The sequence below is a fragment of the Tasmannia lanceolata genome, unplaced genomic scaffold (genome assembly GCF_043159265.1).
Source record: "Tasmannia lanceolata isolate RefF3 unplaced genomic scaffold, GAP_Taslan_0.1 ptg000029l, whole genome shotgun sequence".
Taxonomy (NCBI): Eukaryota; Viridiplantae; Streptophyta; class Magnoliopsida; order Canellales; family Winteraceae; genus Tasmannia; species Tasmannia lanceolata.
Window position 1 is genome coordinate 2,736,963 of NW_027518706.1, and position 13,427 is coordinate 2,750,389.

The 13,427-nt window shown below is 37.3% G+C and overlaps 1 protein-coding gene across 1 annotated transcript; it reads right to left on the minus strand.

The window, feature by feature from the left end:
* Positions 1-2,984: 2,984 nt before the first annotated feature.
* On the minus strand, positions 2,985-11,707 carry LOC143859262 (agamous-like MADS-box protein MADS9). The gene is made up of 7 exons (XM_077369971.1): positions 11,419-11,707; positions 11,224-11,290; positions 8,884-8,945; positions 4,809-4,908; positions 4,653-4,682; positions 4,112-4,156; positions 2,985-3,285 (listed from the first exon to the last, which is right to left on the minus strand). Exons 1-7 carry the CDS (start codon positions 11,604-11,606, stop codon positions 3,154-3,156), a joined length of 624 nt encoding a protein of 207 aa, XP_077226086.1. The 5' UTR covers positions 11,607-11,707; the 3' UTR covers positions 2,985-3,153.
* Positions 11,708-13,427: the final 1,720 nt, after the last annotated feature.

Genomic DNA, 13,427 nt, shown 5'->3' on the forward strand with positions numbered 1-13,427 from the left:
TATTGTCTGCATATTATGTTCTGAGCCTCCTTTAATATTTTATAGAGATGTTTAAATTTTACCAAAGAAGAAATGATAAAGGCTGAGGGAGGAAGTAGACGTTAGATAGAAGGAAAAGAATCGAGGAGAGAATAGAGAGTAAATTAGGGAAAGTGAGTTTTTATACGGTGTAAGCCCTTATAGTCCCGGTACGGACCATATCTTAGGATGATCCAAACCATCCATTTGATGGGCCATAACGTAAATAGGTTGTGCCTCAAAAATCATTTCATAGGTTGACCCGAGCCCTCCGATCTATAGAGGAACTGCATATTATAGAAACCTCTATAGATCGGAGGGTTAATCATCCAATGGAAATGATTTTTGGGGCAAAACGCATTTATGCATTTTTCTACGTATGTCATTTAAATAAAGTGTCCTGTACTCAGTATTTGCACGCCCAAGTGGGAAAGTACTATTGTAAGTGCGCTGATTGGTGGTACTCCTCTCTCCATATCATTTTCTTAAATTATTTCTTAGTGTGCTGATATAATTGTTTTCATTGAGAAAGTCAGATTTGTGATGTGTAGGACTACCACCATCAATCTCGGGGAGGGGGGGGGGGGGGGGGGGGGGGGTGTTTTTGGTAGAAAAAGTGCCAATGGGGGGCATCAAAATACGAGAATTGCCAACGGGGGACACTTTTCAAAATTGGTTAGAGAGGGACGAAATGGGGTTATCAAACTCTCAAAAGGGGAAAATGGGGGTTATCGAACTCTCAAAATGGGCTTATCAACCCTATCTAACAATTTTTCAAAAGTGTGCCCCCCCCCCCCCGGTAGGCAATTCTCGTATTTTGATGTCTCCCATTGGCAAATTTTCCTTTTTCTGGAGTCCCTTTCAACACACCACCTATATTTATGCCCTCTCTCTTCCCTAAATTAATGCCCTAGGAAACTACCTTCCAGGGATTTGCTAGTGTCCATAGCAGAAGGCATTTCACCGATGGTCTGTTGCATCTGGCAGCAGCCACCTCATGAATGAAGACAAAATCTGATGTAAAGTAAACCTATGTGGCCATTGTCGGATGCAACAGACCATCCGCAAAATGCCTTCTTGCCGCTAACAAATCCCTTTAATTAATTGGCTGATGCATGCATATAAAAAAAAGTCTTGAGCAGGGGGCCCAGGGAACTGTTCGTTTGTTGGGCCACAATGTAAATAGGTTTCAACCGGTAAATCATCTCCACTGATCCTAACCATCCGATCTACAGGTCGCACCCTACTCGACCTTTCCTTAAAAAAAATAAGGGGGTGTAAATATCAATTTCCCACTGTCTTATTTGATTTCCAATTAGATTCTGCCCAACGACATGCTACCTAATCTCGGATCCGTGTCTTGTCAGATCCCACCTGCCATTAATGCCACGTCATTTAACTTAGAAGATTCTGTGCTACACGTTGGCGCTCAATTGCGCCACGTGTAGAGATCTTCATCCAACAGTTGTCATCTTGACACGTGTGCTATTCTGCCTTGCAAGTCACGACATAAACCCCTTTCGTGTTAAATTAGCAAAGTAAAATGATATCGACACTCGTTTCTCAAATTAAGAAACAAATTCTTAAGGAAATGATATCACCACTCTCTGGTTTTGTTAAGAAAAATGATTCTCCCGTTTTTAATTTAGGATTAGGATGTATCCCCAAAAAAAAAAAAAAAAACTATCAATAATAATCAATGAGATTATATTATGTGGGCTAATAGTCCATTATTTTTTCAAAAAGTATTGTACGGCCCACTTCATAGGACGATCCAAACCGTTCATTTGTTTGCCCACAACGTAACCCACCGATCTTCGAGGTTTTCATAATGTGTGGTCCCTCTATAGATTAGAGGGTCATGATCATCCTATGTAGCACGATCTATTTACATTGTGGCTGGACAAATGAACGGTTTTGATCATCCTATGAAGTGGGCCGTAGTGTACTTTTAAAAAAAATGGATTATGACCCCACACACCATATAAAATCTCAAATAATCAATGAGAAAAGTGTTTAATAAAGTGAGTAGTTCCAGTGTCAAAACAAGGAGAGGGATATCATTTATGTTTCTAGTCTTTGCAGCTTAGCTTGGAAAGTTGTTGTGGAAACATAGCTATCAAGTTAGTTTCAACTTTGATGGCCATGTTAGTTGGTTCGACCTAAAATAGACCGGGCACAAACCCATAGATTTGAGTTAGGTTTGATTAATTTTGTAATGTTGCAACCATGAGGTCACCAATGGTTGAGTATATCATTTCTCATATACAAATAGGGGTGTCAACGGATCGAGTTCGGATCAGATTCCCTTATTTATGTCTTGGTCACTATCCATTCAGATCCCTTATTCGGATCCGTTAAGGATCCTAATTTGCCTAGAAAATCCCAAGAGATTAGCCAAAACCTCATGAGTGATTAGCCACCTCAGTTGAATTAAATGAATAAGACAAAATCTGCTAAAAAGTGAACCTATGTGGTTGTTCTCCCTTGCAAAAGTGAGCAGCGAAAATCGGACGATCCTAACTCCTTGATCCATCAACCATCATTTAGAGCCGATTTGGATTGCAAGAAAAACATTTAAGACGGAAATCTTTTTCTTTCCGTGATTTGGAAGGAAAAGATATGATTATGACTAATTTAGAGGGATAATATAAAAAAATTGATGGTCCCTTTGTGTAAAAATTGAATAGGTGGTTCAAGTCATCATTTTTCATGTGTAAAAACTGAAAAACTGTTGAAATGTTGATTTTTGTAGGCTTCATTTTGAATTGTGAGTCCCATAACTGATTGTTGGACTCAAAATTAGACGTAAATTTTGAGTCCAATAATCAGTTTTGGACACAATCAATTCTCAAAATAAAGATTGGCACTCATTTGCCCCTTTCCGAGTCAACCCGGCTATATCGAGTCAACCGGGCGAGTCTTTTAACCCGGCCCTATAATTCATAACAAGGTGAACATATATGTCCATGATCAAATCACTCGCACTGGATAATAAAAAAGTTTAATCTTTTGTTATGCAAACACACACATCATTAGTAATAGTAACGATAATAATAATCCTTAATATTATTCCAAATTAGCTTTCTTCATGTTCTAGAAGAGAAGCATTAGTAGTCTCTTTGCGCATGTTTGCTATTTGTTCTGCTGCAGATTGGGCTGGATTGGTTGCACACGGAAGGAGAGAGGAATCTGAGTTGAGAAGTCCCTTCCGCCCTGATAATGCCCATTTTCAATCTCTCTCACGTTTGCTAATTGCTGATTATGCTGTCGAAGAAGGAATAGAACAGAAGGATGTTAATTGTGGATCATAATTAGAAGACCCTAAACCCCAAATCTAAAGTAATTAACAAACTAGAACATGGAGAGTTCTAAACTCGTTCGAGTTATGACTCGCCGAGTTATTAGTGGGTAGAGTAGCCCAAGTTGTAGACTCGTAAAATATAAAAGAAAATGAAAGATATAATGAGAAGTTTGACAAATTCCACACTACAAGCTTACTATAAGGGCACTAGAACCAGCATCCTATTCCCATTTTTTTTATTTTTCAAAAAAATCAAAAAATTCTCTTCTTTTCCTCCCAGCTTATAGTAGTAGATAGAGACGAATTATTAGAATTTTTTTTAATTAAATTTTTATTTTAATTTATTCCATTCCCTTTATAGGAGAATCGGAATAGGAATCAAAATAGGATGCCAATACTATTTCCTGATTCAGACAATCCAAATGCAGCCTAAGGATCTTGGGCCTTAATTTTCGTAAGCATTCATTTAGGGGCCATAGAGGGATGGTTTAGGATCGCCCCATCGAAGCACGCATGGCTAATGCCCTTACGTTCAGCGAGTCGGGATCCTACGGTCCCATTCGTGGGTCATTTTTGTTCCCATTAATGCTAGGCCTACTAGATGAACGATCCGGATTGCTAAGAATGAGTGCACCTATATGGTTTTTGCTAGTCCAACCTTGATCAGACACTGCCCGTCCGATCAAGATCAAATGGTTATAAAAATGCTCACAAATTGTGTGCATTTTGCATCAGAAATCAAAGATCCTACTAAAAGATGTGCAGCAGTATCATGTTTTGAGGCATTACCAGAATACAAGTCAAGTGGTTGTTCTCCTCTTCCAATGTTCTTTCCTGCATGATTTTCATCCCAATAAAACAAAGCAATCCAACATTAAGCAAACTGTAAGGATTTGAAGAATTTGAAACCCTCTTAAGAAACTTTTGGCTGCCCTACTAAAGAAACTGTAAGGATCATGCTAATTCATGTGGGTGGGCCCTATCATGCCTGGGTTGCATATAAGAGGGTTATCAAACATGTATCTTCAAAAAATTATAGTGGGGCCTACATTATTTGATGATCCAAACTGTTCATTTGTCCATCCCCAATGTAAATAGATCGTGCCCGGAAAATCATCTCCATAGGATGATCCCCAACCCTTAGATCTGTTATGGGATGACACATTATGGAAACCTCTATGAATCGGAGGGTTAGGATCATCATTTTGAAATTATTTTTTTGGGTATGCCTATTTACGCTGGGGCACAACAAATGAACGGTTTGGATCATTGAATAATGTGGGGTCCGCTCCACATTATATAAAAACTCCATTCCCAAATCCAGACTTACATTCTTCTTAAGCATCTTTAAGAACTCCATCTACCACACACAAAAAAAGAGAGAGAGAATTAGAATTTTTCTTAGATTACCTTAATTGGCTTAGTCTCTTCTTAAGTAAAGAAGAAAAACATAGAGGGGCAAATTAGGCATTTCACTGACACTTACCTGCTTCTCCCTAACAGCTGTGACACCATTTTGTAGGGCTTCCTCAATCGAGATAAGCTCTTTCGGATGGAGCGAGGTGATATCCTCACCCTTCAAGTGCCTGCAATCACATAGAGCGATGCGATCGTACGGATAATATTTAGCTATGAAGTGTTTTACAATTATACCAACTGTTCCCAAATTGTCCCCCTAATTCCCTTTACAGTATAATTTCCTATGTTCCCATAGGCCATAACTATTCATTCAATTTAAAATCCTAATTTACCAATTATACTCCCAAATTGCACAGGCCATGTTTGCAACCATGAATTTTTTTTCCATGGAATATTCACTTATCCAATGGTGAGTGAAGGCGGGAGGGAGAGACTTTAGAGGGAGAGGATAGGAAAAGGCTGAAAACAAGGAAATAAAACTCCATTTAAAATAAGATTTATTTTTCCCTATTTTTTAGCCACTTCTCACACTCTCCTCATTCATGCCCTCTCAAGTCTCTCCTCCCAACCTCTTCGCCACAATCTCATCACTCGACAAGTTAACATTCCTTGAAAAATAATTCTTAAAAATGGTCTAAATTGCAAAGTTGTAACCCAATCTAACGGGGAGTCATGCTAGGAATACTTCGCATACATTTTATTTACTTCTTTATAGTAAACCTATTATTTGGGATTGTTTATAAAACATCAGAACTTTGAAACTTACTACAAAAAATTCATTTGATTTACATTTTTACAAAACTTTTGAGAAAAAAAAACTCTTCAAGAAATGTTTTCTCCTTCCCTTAACTTATTCCATTTCAATTTTATCAGTTTTTCTTTTGAGTTTCGACTGAGCTTAAAATTCTTTATTATTATTATTATTATTTTGAATGGTAGCCAAGATTGTATTAAAAAAGAGAAGACGGAGATGGTCAGATTACAATGATTGAAGATAAAGAAAAACAACTATTCCAACAAATAACAAATCAATGAGGGAGTGAATGATATAATGCTAAAGAGTCTTTGGATGCTCCCTCCCTCGCTAATCCATCTACCACCGAATTAGCGGATCGTTTCACATGCAAAAATGGTAGTGGCAATGAACCAATCTTATCAAACATTTCATCAAAATAACTGAGGAATCTCCATGGGGGATTTTTCGATCTTTTTAACCATCAGATCATATTTAAAGAGTCACCTTCCACAACCAAGGAAGCCAAATGATCAATTAGTTTCATCCCTTGGTAAACTGCTCTAACTTCTGCTTCTGACGCATCTGCTACCCTAATGGGTCCAACATAAGCCCATAAAACCTCCCCCAAATCATTTCTCAAGACTCCTCCAATGCCGGGCGGACCCGGATTTCCCCAACTAGAGCCGTCAAAGTTCAGTTTAAGGAAGCCCGGAGGAGGAGGCTCCCATTCTGTTTTTTTTTTTTTTTTTTGGAAAATGGTAGCCATATGTAATAAAAAAAAGTACAAGAATAGAGTATCAAGGCGGAAGAGAGTCAAAGAGAGCTAGAGAGTCCTTGAAAACTCCTACTCTAGCTAAACCATCCGCTTCCTGATTAGCAGAGTGAAGCACATGAAGAAATACAACCTCCATAGACTTTACCCGATCAAACATTTCATCAAACCATCTATCAAATCTCCATGGGGGTTTTGGAGATCCTTTGAGCCACCGAATTACATTGGAAGAGTAGTCTTCAATTACTACTTTATTGAGGCTCCCATTCTTGCACTACCAAATCAAATCAAATCTCCATGGCGGAGCTACATATAGCATGGGGGTGGCCATAGCCCCCCCCCCCCCCCCCCCCCCCCCCCCCCCACCCCAATGACTTGCAAAATCCCTTTGACCAAGACCAATGGGCCCGCCCGCCCCAATGGCCAATGCAAATTAGCCCGACCCCCAAAGTGTAAATTCCTTACTCCACCCCTGCTTGGGTGACGAGTCTACTTGTGATGTCATAGGAGTTGGGACGGTGAAGATTAAGATGTTCAATTGAGTAATTCATATTTTGGGTAGTGTAGCGTATGTCCCAAAGATGCGAAGGAATCTAGTATCGCTTGGCCGGTTGGACTTCAGGGGTTCGGGTGTTCAGCTGCAGATGGAGCCTTGAAAATCACACGTGTTTGTATGGTTCTTATGAAAGGAGAGAAGTGTGGTGGATTATACCATCTGGTTGGGGACACGGTGACTAGTGTTCCGAATATCTTGATGGCTAGTGAAAACGGAGTGGTGGTACATGCACGCGTAGGGTCTCTTTGCAGTTGGTGTAGAGACATAAGGTTTTCAGGTTACAGACGATGCTGAGAAGGTGATGGTACCTAGGATTGGGAGGATGTATCAAGATCTTTCTCCATGGTTGACTAGTTGAGTCAACAAGTTGGTAGCTACACATGTGCATTATCCGTTTTGATCGAATCAGTAAGAGTTAGAACTAGTATGATTCGATGGTGTTTTGATGGTACTTTGAAAGGCCAATGGGGTTTGTGCCAACAGCGGACCGGTGGCAACATCAACGGAAAATCTTTGGTGGCTAGAAAATAAGCCAAGGTGAAGATTGATGTGGAAGTAGCCGTATTTCCATTAATTGGGTGGCAAGGGAAAAGTCCAAAAATAGAAAGTGGTGTACGTTTTAGGTTTATGGAAAACCTAAAGCATAAAGCCAACAATGAGAGACTCTTTGTGTGGCAAGAGGTGTGTTGAGGTGTGTCGGCTACCTCTTGGGGTAGAGAGAGAGAGAGAGAGAGAGAGAGAGAGAGAGAGAGAGAGAGAGAGAGAGAGAGGAAGAAGAAGAAGGGGATTTTTTCTTGGGTCTTTTCTTTGGTTCCTTTTGGGTATTTTCTCGGATTACTCTCTTATACGGTCTTGGTCGAGATGGCAAGAAAAAGGTTGTGGCTTTGTGGGTTTTGGGTTTAATCCATTGTAATCCTTGTATATTGTTTTAAAGATCGTGTTTCTCGCCTGTGGATGTGGGCCTGGCTGAACACGTAAATCTTGGTGCTCATCACGTGGCTTGTTTTACTTTTATCTTTTCCATTAATTTGTGCACGATCGGATCGGATTTGCCCGACGTATTTTCTCAACTCAAACAAAAACTATAAATTATCATAATTAATATCTTATTATTAATAATTTAATTAGATTATATTAGAAAAAGTGTTTTTGATTATCTGAATTAATCTCGTTATTAATAATTCAATTAAATTATATAAGAGAAAAGTTTAGATTATATGAATTAATATCATATTATTAATAATTTAATTAGATTATATCGCAATAAGCTTCAAGTGCTCAATAAGAACTATCAAATAGTTTCTTGTCTTAGGTGGTAAAGAGCAACAATGAGATATATATTAATTGTGTTGAGTGGGATCCCTGTAACCCTTGTAATTTCTTATACGTGAAAAATCGATTGTCACCCCAGGGACCTAGGCACCATTGCCGAACCACATAAGTGTTTTGTATTTAGTTGTGTGGTGTTATTCTCTCGTTTTGTTTTTTTTTTTTTTTCATTCTAATTACTGCTATGTGCAAGTGAATTTCAACGTAAAATTCACAACATGAAACATGCAACGAGTGCGGATATCAATTCCCTAAAATGATATTAATAATGATAATAAAAATGACAACACCAATCACAAAATAAAATGAAATATAACAATAATAACTAGAGGAGTTCTAGACTGAAGGGAGCCCTTGCAAAAAAGAGGTGAAAGGGCTCCCCCATTGGCTGCACATCACCATCATGTTTGGCTGCACATCACCATCATGCATGATGGTGATGTGCAGCCAATGGGAGAGCCCTTTCACCACTTTTTTGCAAGGGCTCCCTTTAGTTTAGACTTCCTCTAATAACTATAATGATAATAATTACAAGGGATTTGCTAGGCAATTTTGAGGAAAGCCATTTCGCAGCTCACTTTTGCAGGAGAGAACAACCACAAATGCTTACTTTTTAGTAGATTTTCTCTTATTCATTTAATTCATCTGAGGTGGTTGTTCTCTCCACAAAACTGAGCCCCGAAATTGCCAAGCAAATCCCTAATAACAATAACGACAAATTAAATAAGAAAATAAGTAAACACGTTTACCTGAGTTTAATCTGCATGTTATCATTCTCTTTCTTGATCCTTTCCACTTCATTGCTCAGATACTAAAATTTAGGAAACAGAATAATTTTCTATTCATTGTTAACATAAAAAATATAAAAAATAAAAGTCGAAGATAGGAAGTTATTGTCATTAATCATGCTTCTTCATGCAGAAATTCTCAAAAGTTTAGTCATATTTAATTTTTATTTTCGTACTTAAAATAAGAGAATGTTAACTTAAGTTGGAAAATTCTTTAGTTTCATAAATGGCAGGTAAAACAAGAGCCTGAAAATAAAGCAACCTCTTTCTTGGTACCTTATAATAAAACCTTAGGCCGTGTTTGTTTTTCATTTCCTATGTGTTGGGGGTATTTTTGGTCATTTACTATGAGGGTATTTTAATTATTTCGAATAACCACGAGCATTCTAGGATTTTTAATTTTAGAATTCTACATTTTTCTTATTTTTTATTTTTTTTTATTTTATAAAATTTACCGTGAATTGTTAAATATATCGTGTACACAAAGGCACCTTGGTCATTTTTCACGAGATACAAGTATTTTTGGTTATTTTCTATGAGATAAAGGATATTTTTTTAATGATAGCAAACTTTATTAAAAACCAAGAAGAAAAACCAAGACGAAGATGGTGGGTGCAAAGCAAAAGAAAGAATAAAAAGAAAAGAGAACAAACTAATACATCCCCCACAAGAGGGAAAGCTAGAGGCAAAAGGAGAAGCGCCCAAAAAGGGGAGGGAATCAAACAACTCCAATGCCTCTTTAGACACCCCTTCTGATCCCTTGTTAACTTATAGGCTTCGCCATTAGTAGACCTCCTAACATGCTTGAAGGAAACATTTGAGCCCCTCTCTCGGTCTTGAATCTCATCAAAGAGCGAAGCAAATCTCTATGGAGAGACATGGAAACCTTAAGCCATCGGATTACATTCAACAAGTCCCCCTCCACCATCGCCTTATCCATAGTTTCTCTCTCCAGTATGCAGATACCCGTACTACTCAGAGCTCCGTCTCACTGGAATATGATGCCCAGAGATCAGGATATTTTGGTTATTTTTATTTCATTAGGGTGTTTCGATTATTTCCTATGAAATAGGTATATTTTGGCCATTATAATGGGATAGCTGTATTTTGATAGTTTTTATAAAATAGGGGTATATATTTTGAGATTTTGTTTATCGTTTTTAGGAATTTTGAAAAATTTTCTTTTTTTCTTTTCAACTTATTGTGGACAAACAAATAGGTGTTTTCTATGAGATAAAAGTATTTTTTTTTCTTGAAAAAGAAAATAATTAATAAGTATGACGGATTTTTTTGTTCCCTATCTTTTGAAGAAAATTTTAAGATAGGAAAAAATTATGTGAAAAACTCACTTTTGAAAAGAGTTTTTTGTCAAAAAGAAACAAAGAATCCATACATGTGACATGCCCTAAATGTAATGTCGTCTTCAACTATTAAATCCGTTATGTAAAAATATCTTGTACATGTAATTTTCTATTATATTCCTTAACTATTAAATAACTTGTACATGTAATTTTCTGTATAGTTATTAAATACCTTGCATAAGTAAGTCTCTTTGTAAATCTAGTCAATCCATCCCAAATGAGCAAGAGGACAGTAAATAAGAGAATCCAGAACTTAAGGAATCAAATGAATCATGGCAGGAAGTTCCAAAGAAAAATCGCCTAAGAAGCTAAAAAAAGAGCCCGACGTATTCCTGTCAAATTATTATGTAACTCACATTTATCAAGTATTTCGATCTATTAGGCTTAGTGTTCGTGGTTCATATGTTCCAAGTTCTGGATCTCCCTCTCTCATATGTTTTGAGTTAGGAATGGGGGGATGTTATTGCCCCAACAGACAGATATAATCCCCCGACTTAACGTTATTGGTTAAGTTGTAAAGGCAACATTAACGAGGGTGAATTTATCCTCAAGTAGTGAACCATTCTCACATAAACCATTAAGGGGGGGAGGGGAGTGGAGCTTACCCAAAAATTTTTTTTCTCTTTGTAGATATTAAATATCTTAAAATTTTAAGCTCTTTGCAAATTTCTCTATAGCTATTGAATACCATATAGTTGTAAATCTCTTTAACTTATTAAATACAATAAATTTTTAATCTCTCTCTCTCTCTCTCTCTCTCTCTCTCGTCGCTACAATTTCCAACGAGTTATTCTCTCTCTCGCTCACTGTCTCATCGTCGGCTGCTACAATTCCCGAAGAGATCATATAATAAAGCACGAGTAAAACTGTAAAAGTTAGAAAAAGGGTGTATTTATCAAAACATGGGGGTCATAACACACACAAAAAATAAAAAAATTACCTCATGCTTAGCATCCCACAGCTTGTTCCCAGTACTCTTCTGGTATCGATCCAAAAGCTTCACCAACCTATTTTTAATCCCCACAAAAAACCCAATACAAAACCCTAATCATTCCCCAAAAATCAACCATAATAAGATCCAATACAAAACATTATTATCATTTTCAAAACAACAAAGAAGTAAAAACAAACATACGTGTTAGAAGGACCACAATAATCAGACATCTTTCCAGTGCTAGAGAAAATAACCAAAGAGACTTGAGCATCACACAAAACAGTAATCTCCTTTGCTTTCTTAACAATCCCTCCTTTCCTTTTAGAATAAGTCACTTGCCTATTTGTTGAGTTCTCTATCCTCTTTATCTCAATCTTACCTCTCCCCATTTTTCAACCTTCAGAACACAAATACACCAAGAGAAAAGATATGAAGATTAGGGTTTGTGAAGAAGAGGGAGGATAAAAAGGTGGGTATTTCTTAGTTGGGTATGAAAGGAGAGAGCTTTCGAGTGTGTTCAGATAGGAATGCATGGATTTGGAGAGTTGATCGTACTTTTGAGTTTTGACAGCTTATAAAGGGAAATGTTATTAGCACACCCATATATTTTGATATTCTCACAAACCCAACTGTCTTTTCTTCTTTAATTGGCTCTTGAGAGCTTTTTGGGATATTTAATAACCTTCTGACTGCTCTTTAAATACTAAAAGACAAGATGGGTTAGTGAAAATATCAAAATATGGTTGTTGTGCTGATATCATTTCCCTTCTTTAATTACCTCATTTTGTTCATTCATGTAATCAATGGTTATCTCACATTAGCTTCTACCTAACCATGTTGAATATTATGACGCATTGTAACCGTCCGGTTCTTGTAGGTGTTCTACGGATATTCATTGGGTCGGATTCTTTTCGGATCTTACTGCCTTGAGTCTGGGTCATGGTGTAAGCCCTTATAGTCCATTATTTTTCTAAAAATACTGTACGGACGGGGTAGGATCATCCTATGGAAATGATTTTTGAGGCACAACCAATTCAAGTTGTATTCCATCTATCTTATGGACGGTTTGGATCATCCCATGATATCGTCCGTACAGTACTTTTTGAAAAATAAGGGACTATAAGGGCTTACACCGTATAAAATCTCAATCCCTTTTAAGCTGTTATGAAGTGCTAATACTATCATCCCTTTCTTAATTTCGGCAGTAAAAGAGGGTGATGAGGAAATGCCCATCTAATCCGGCTTATTAGAAATGGAAAATGGGATAAAATCACAATAATTAGATGATCTTGACCGTTAGATTCATCGGCTCGTCAAATGGATGGTAGAAAGCAAAGATGATAGTTAGTCTACCGACCATCAAAGAGAGAGCCGATGCAGAAAAAGGCAAATGTTTAGACAGGAAAACGGGGCATGTTATGTAGTATGTGCACGTGAAGTCCAGTATTTTTCGGAATGCACAATGCGGCCCACTTCATAAGATGATCCAAACCATTCATTTGTTGGGCCACAACGTAATTAGGCTGCACCCCATAAATCTTCTGCATAGGATGATCCTTACTCTCTGATATGTAGAGGACTACACATTATATAAAACTCTACAGATCGGAGGGTTAGGATCATCCTATGGAGATTATTTATGGGGCACAACCTATTTAAGTTGTGGCCCATCAAATGAACGGTTTGGATTATCCTATGAAATGGGTCCCATTGTACTTTCTGAAAAATACCCTTTTTTCTTCTCCTTGTCTCCATTACCATTATTCAATCAAGATTATATCTACCTTTCATTAACACAATCATCTTAACCTTATATAACCCACCATCATTATACATTCAAAAAATTATTAATCTAATTTCTTGTCTCATTTGCAACTTCAAAACCCTCTTTTTCAACACCATAAACCTTCTTTTCTCATTTATCCTTGTGCAAATCCTAAATCATCTTAAATAATCATTTCCCTTATTCGAAATCTCAACTGTGGAACCCTGTTTGCAGCCATTTTTGAATTTGAGATTGGTCATGAGAGACAGAGTTACTGATTCATGACCTGGTTAGCTTTAGTCAAAACAGCTACATGCAAGATGCCACTTTCTAGAAGATGGAGGCAACATTTTATCCTCCAACAAGAGAGCATGTGAAATTTCAAAGCTAAAGTGGGTGGTTATTGCAAGCAAGGTTTAAAATTTCGGTCCGAAATTTGGTAATT

Bases quoted from the DNA above. Each gene is read 5' to 3' on its own strand.
- LOC143859262 (XM_077369971.1), bottom strand. From the start codon at position 11,606: ATGGGGAGAGGTAAGATTGAGATAAAGAGGATAGAGAACTCAACAAAT. The intron at 11,291-11,418 runs GTATGTTTGTTT...GATTAAAAATAG, and splicing joins TATTGTGGTCCTTCTAACAC to GTTGGTGAAGCTTTTGGATC. The intron at 4,683-4,808 runs GTAAGTGTCAGT...TGTGTGTGGTAG, and splicing joins CAGCTGTTAGGGAGAAGCAG to ATGGAGTTCTTAAAGATGCT.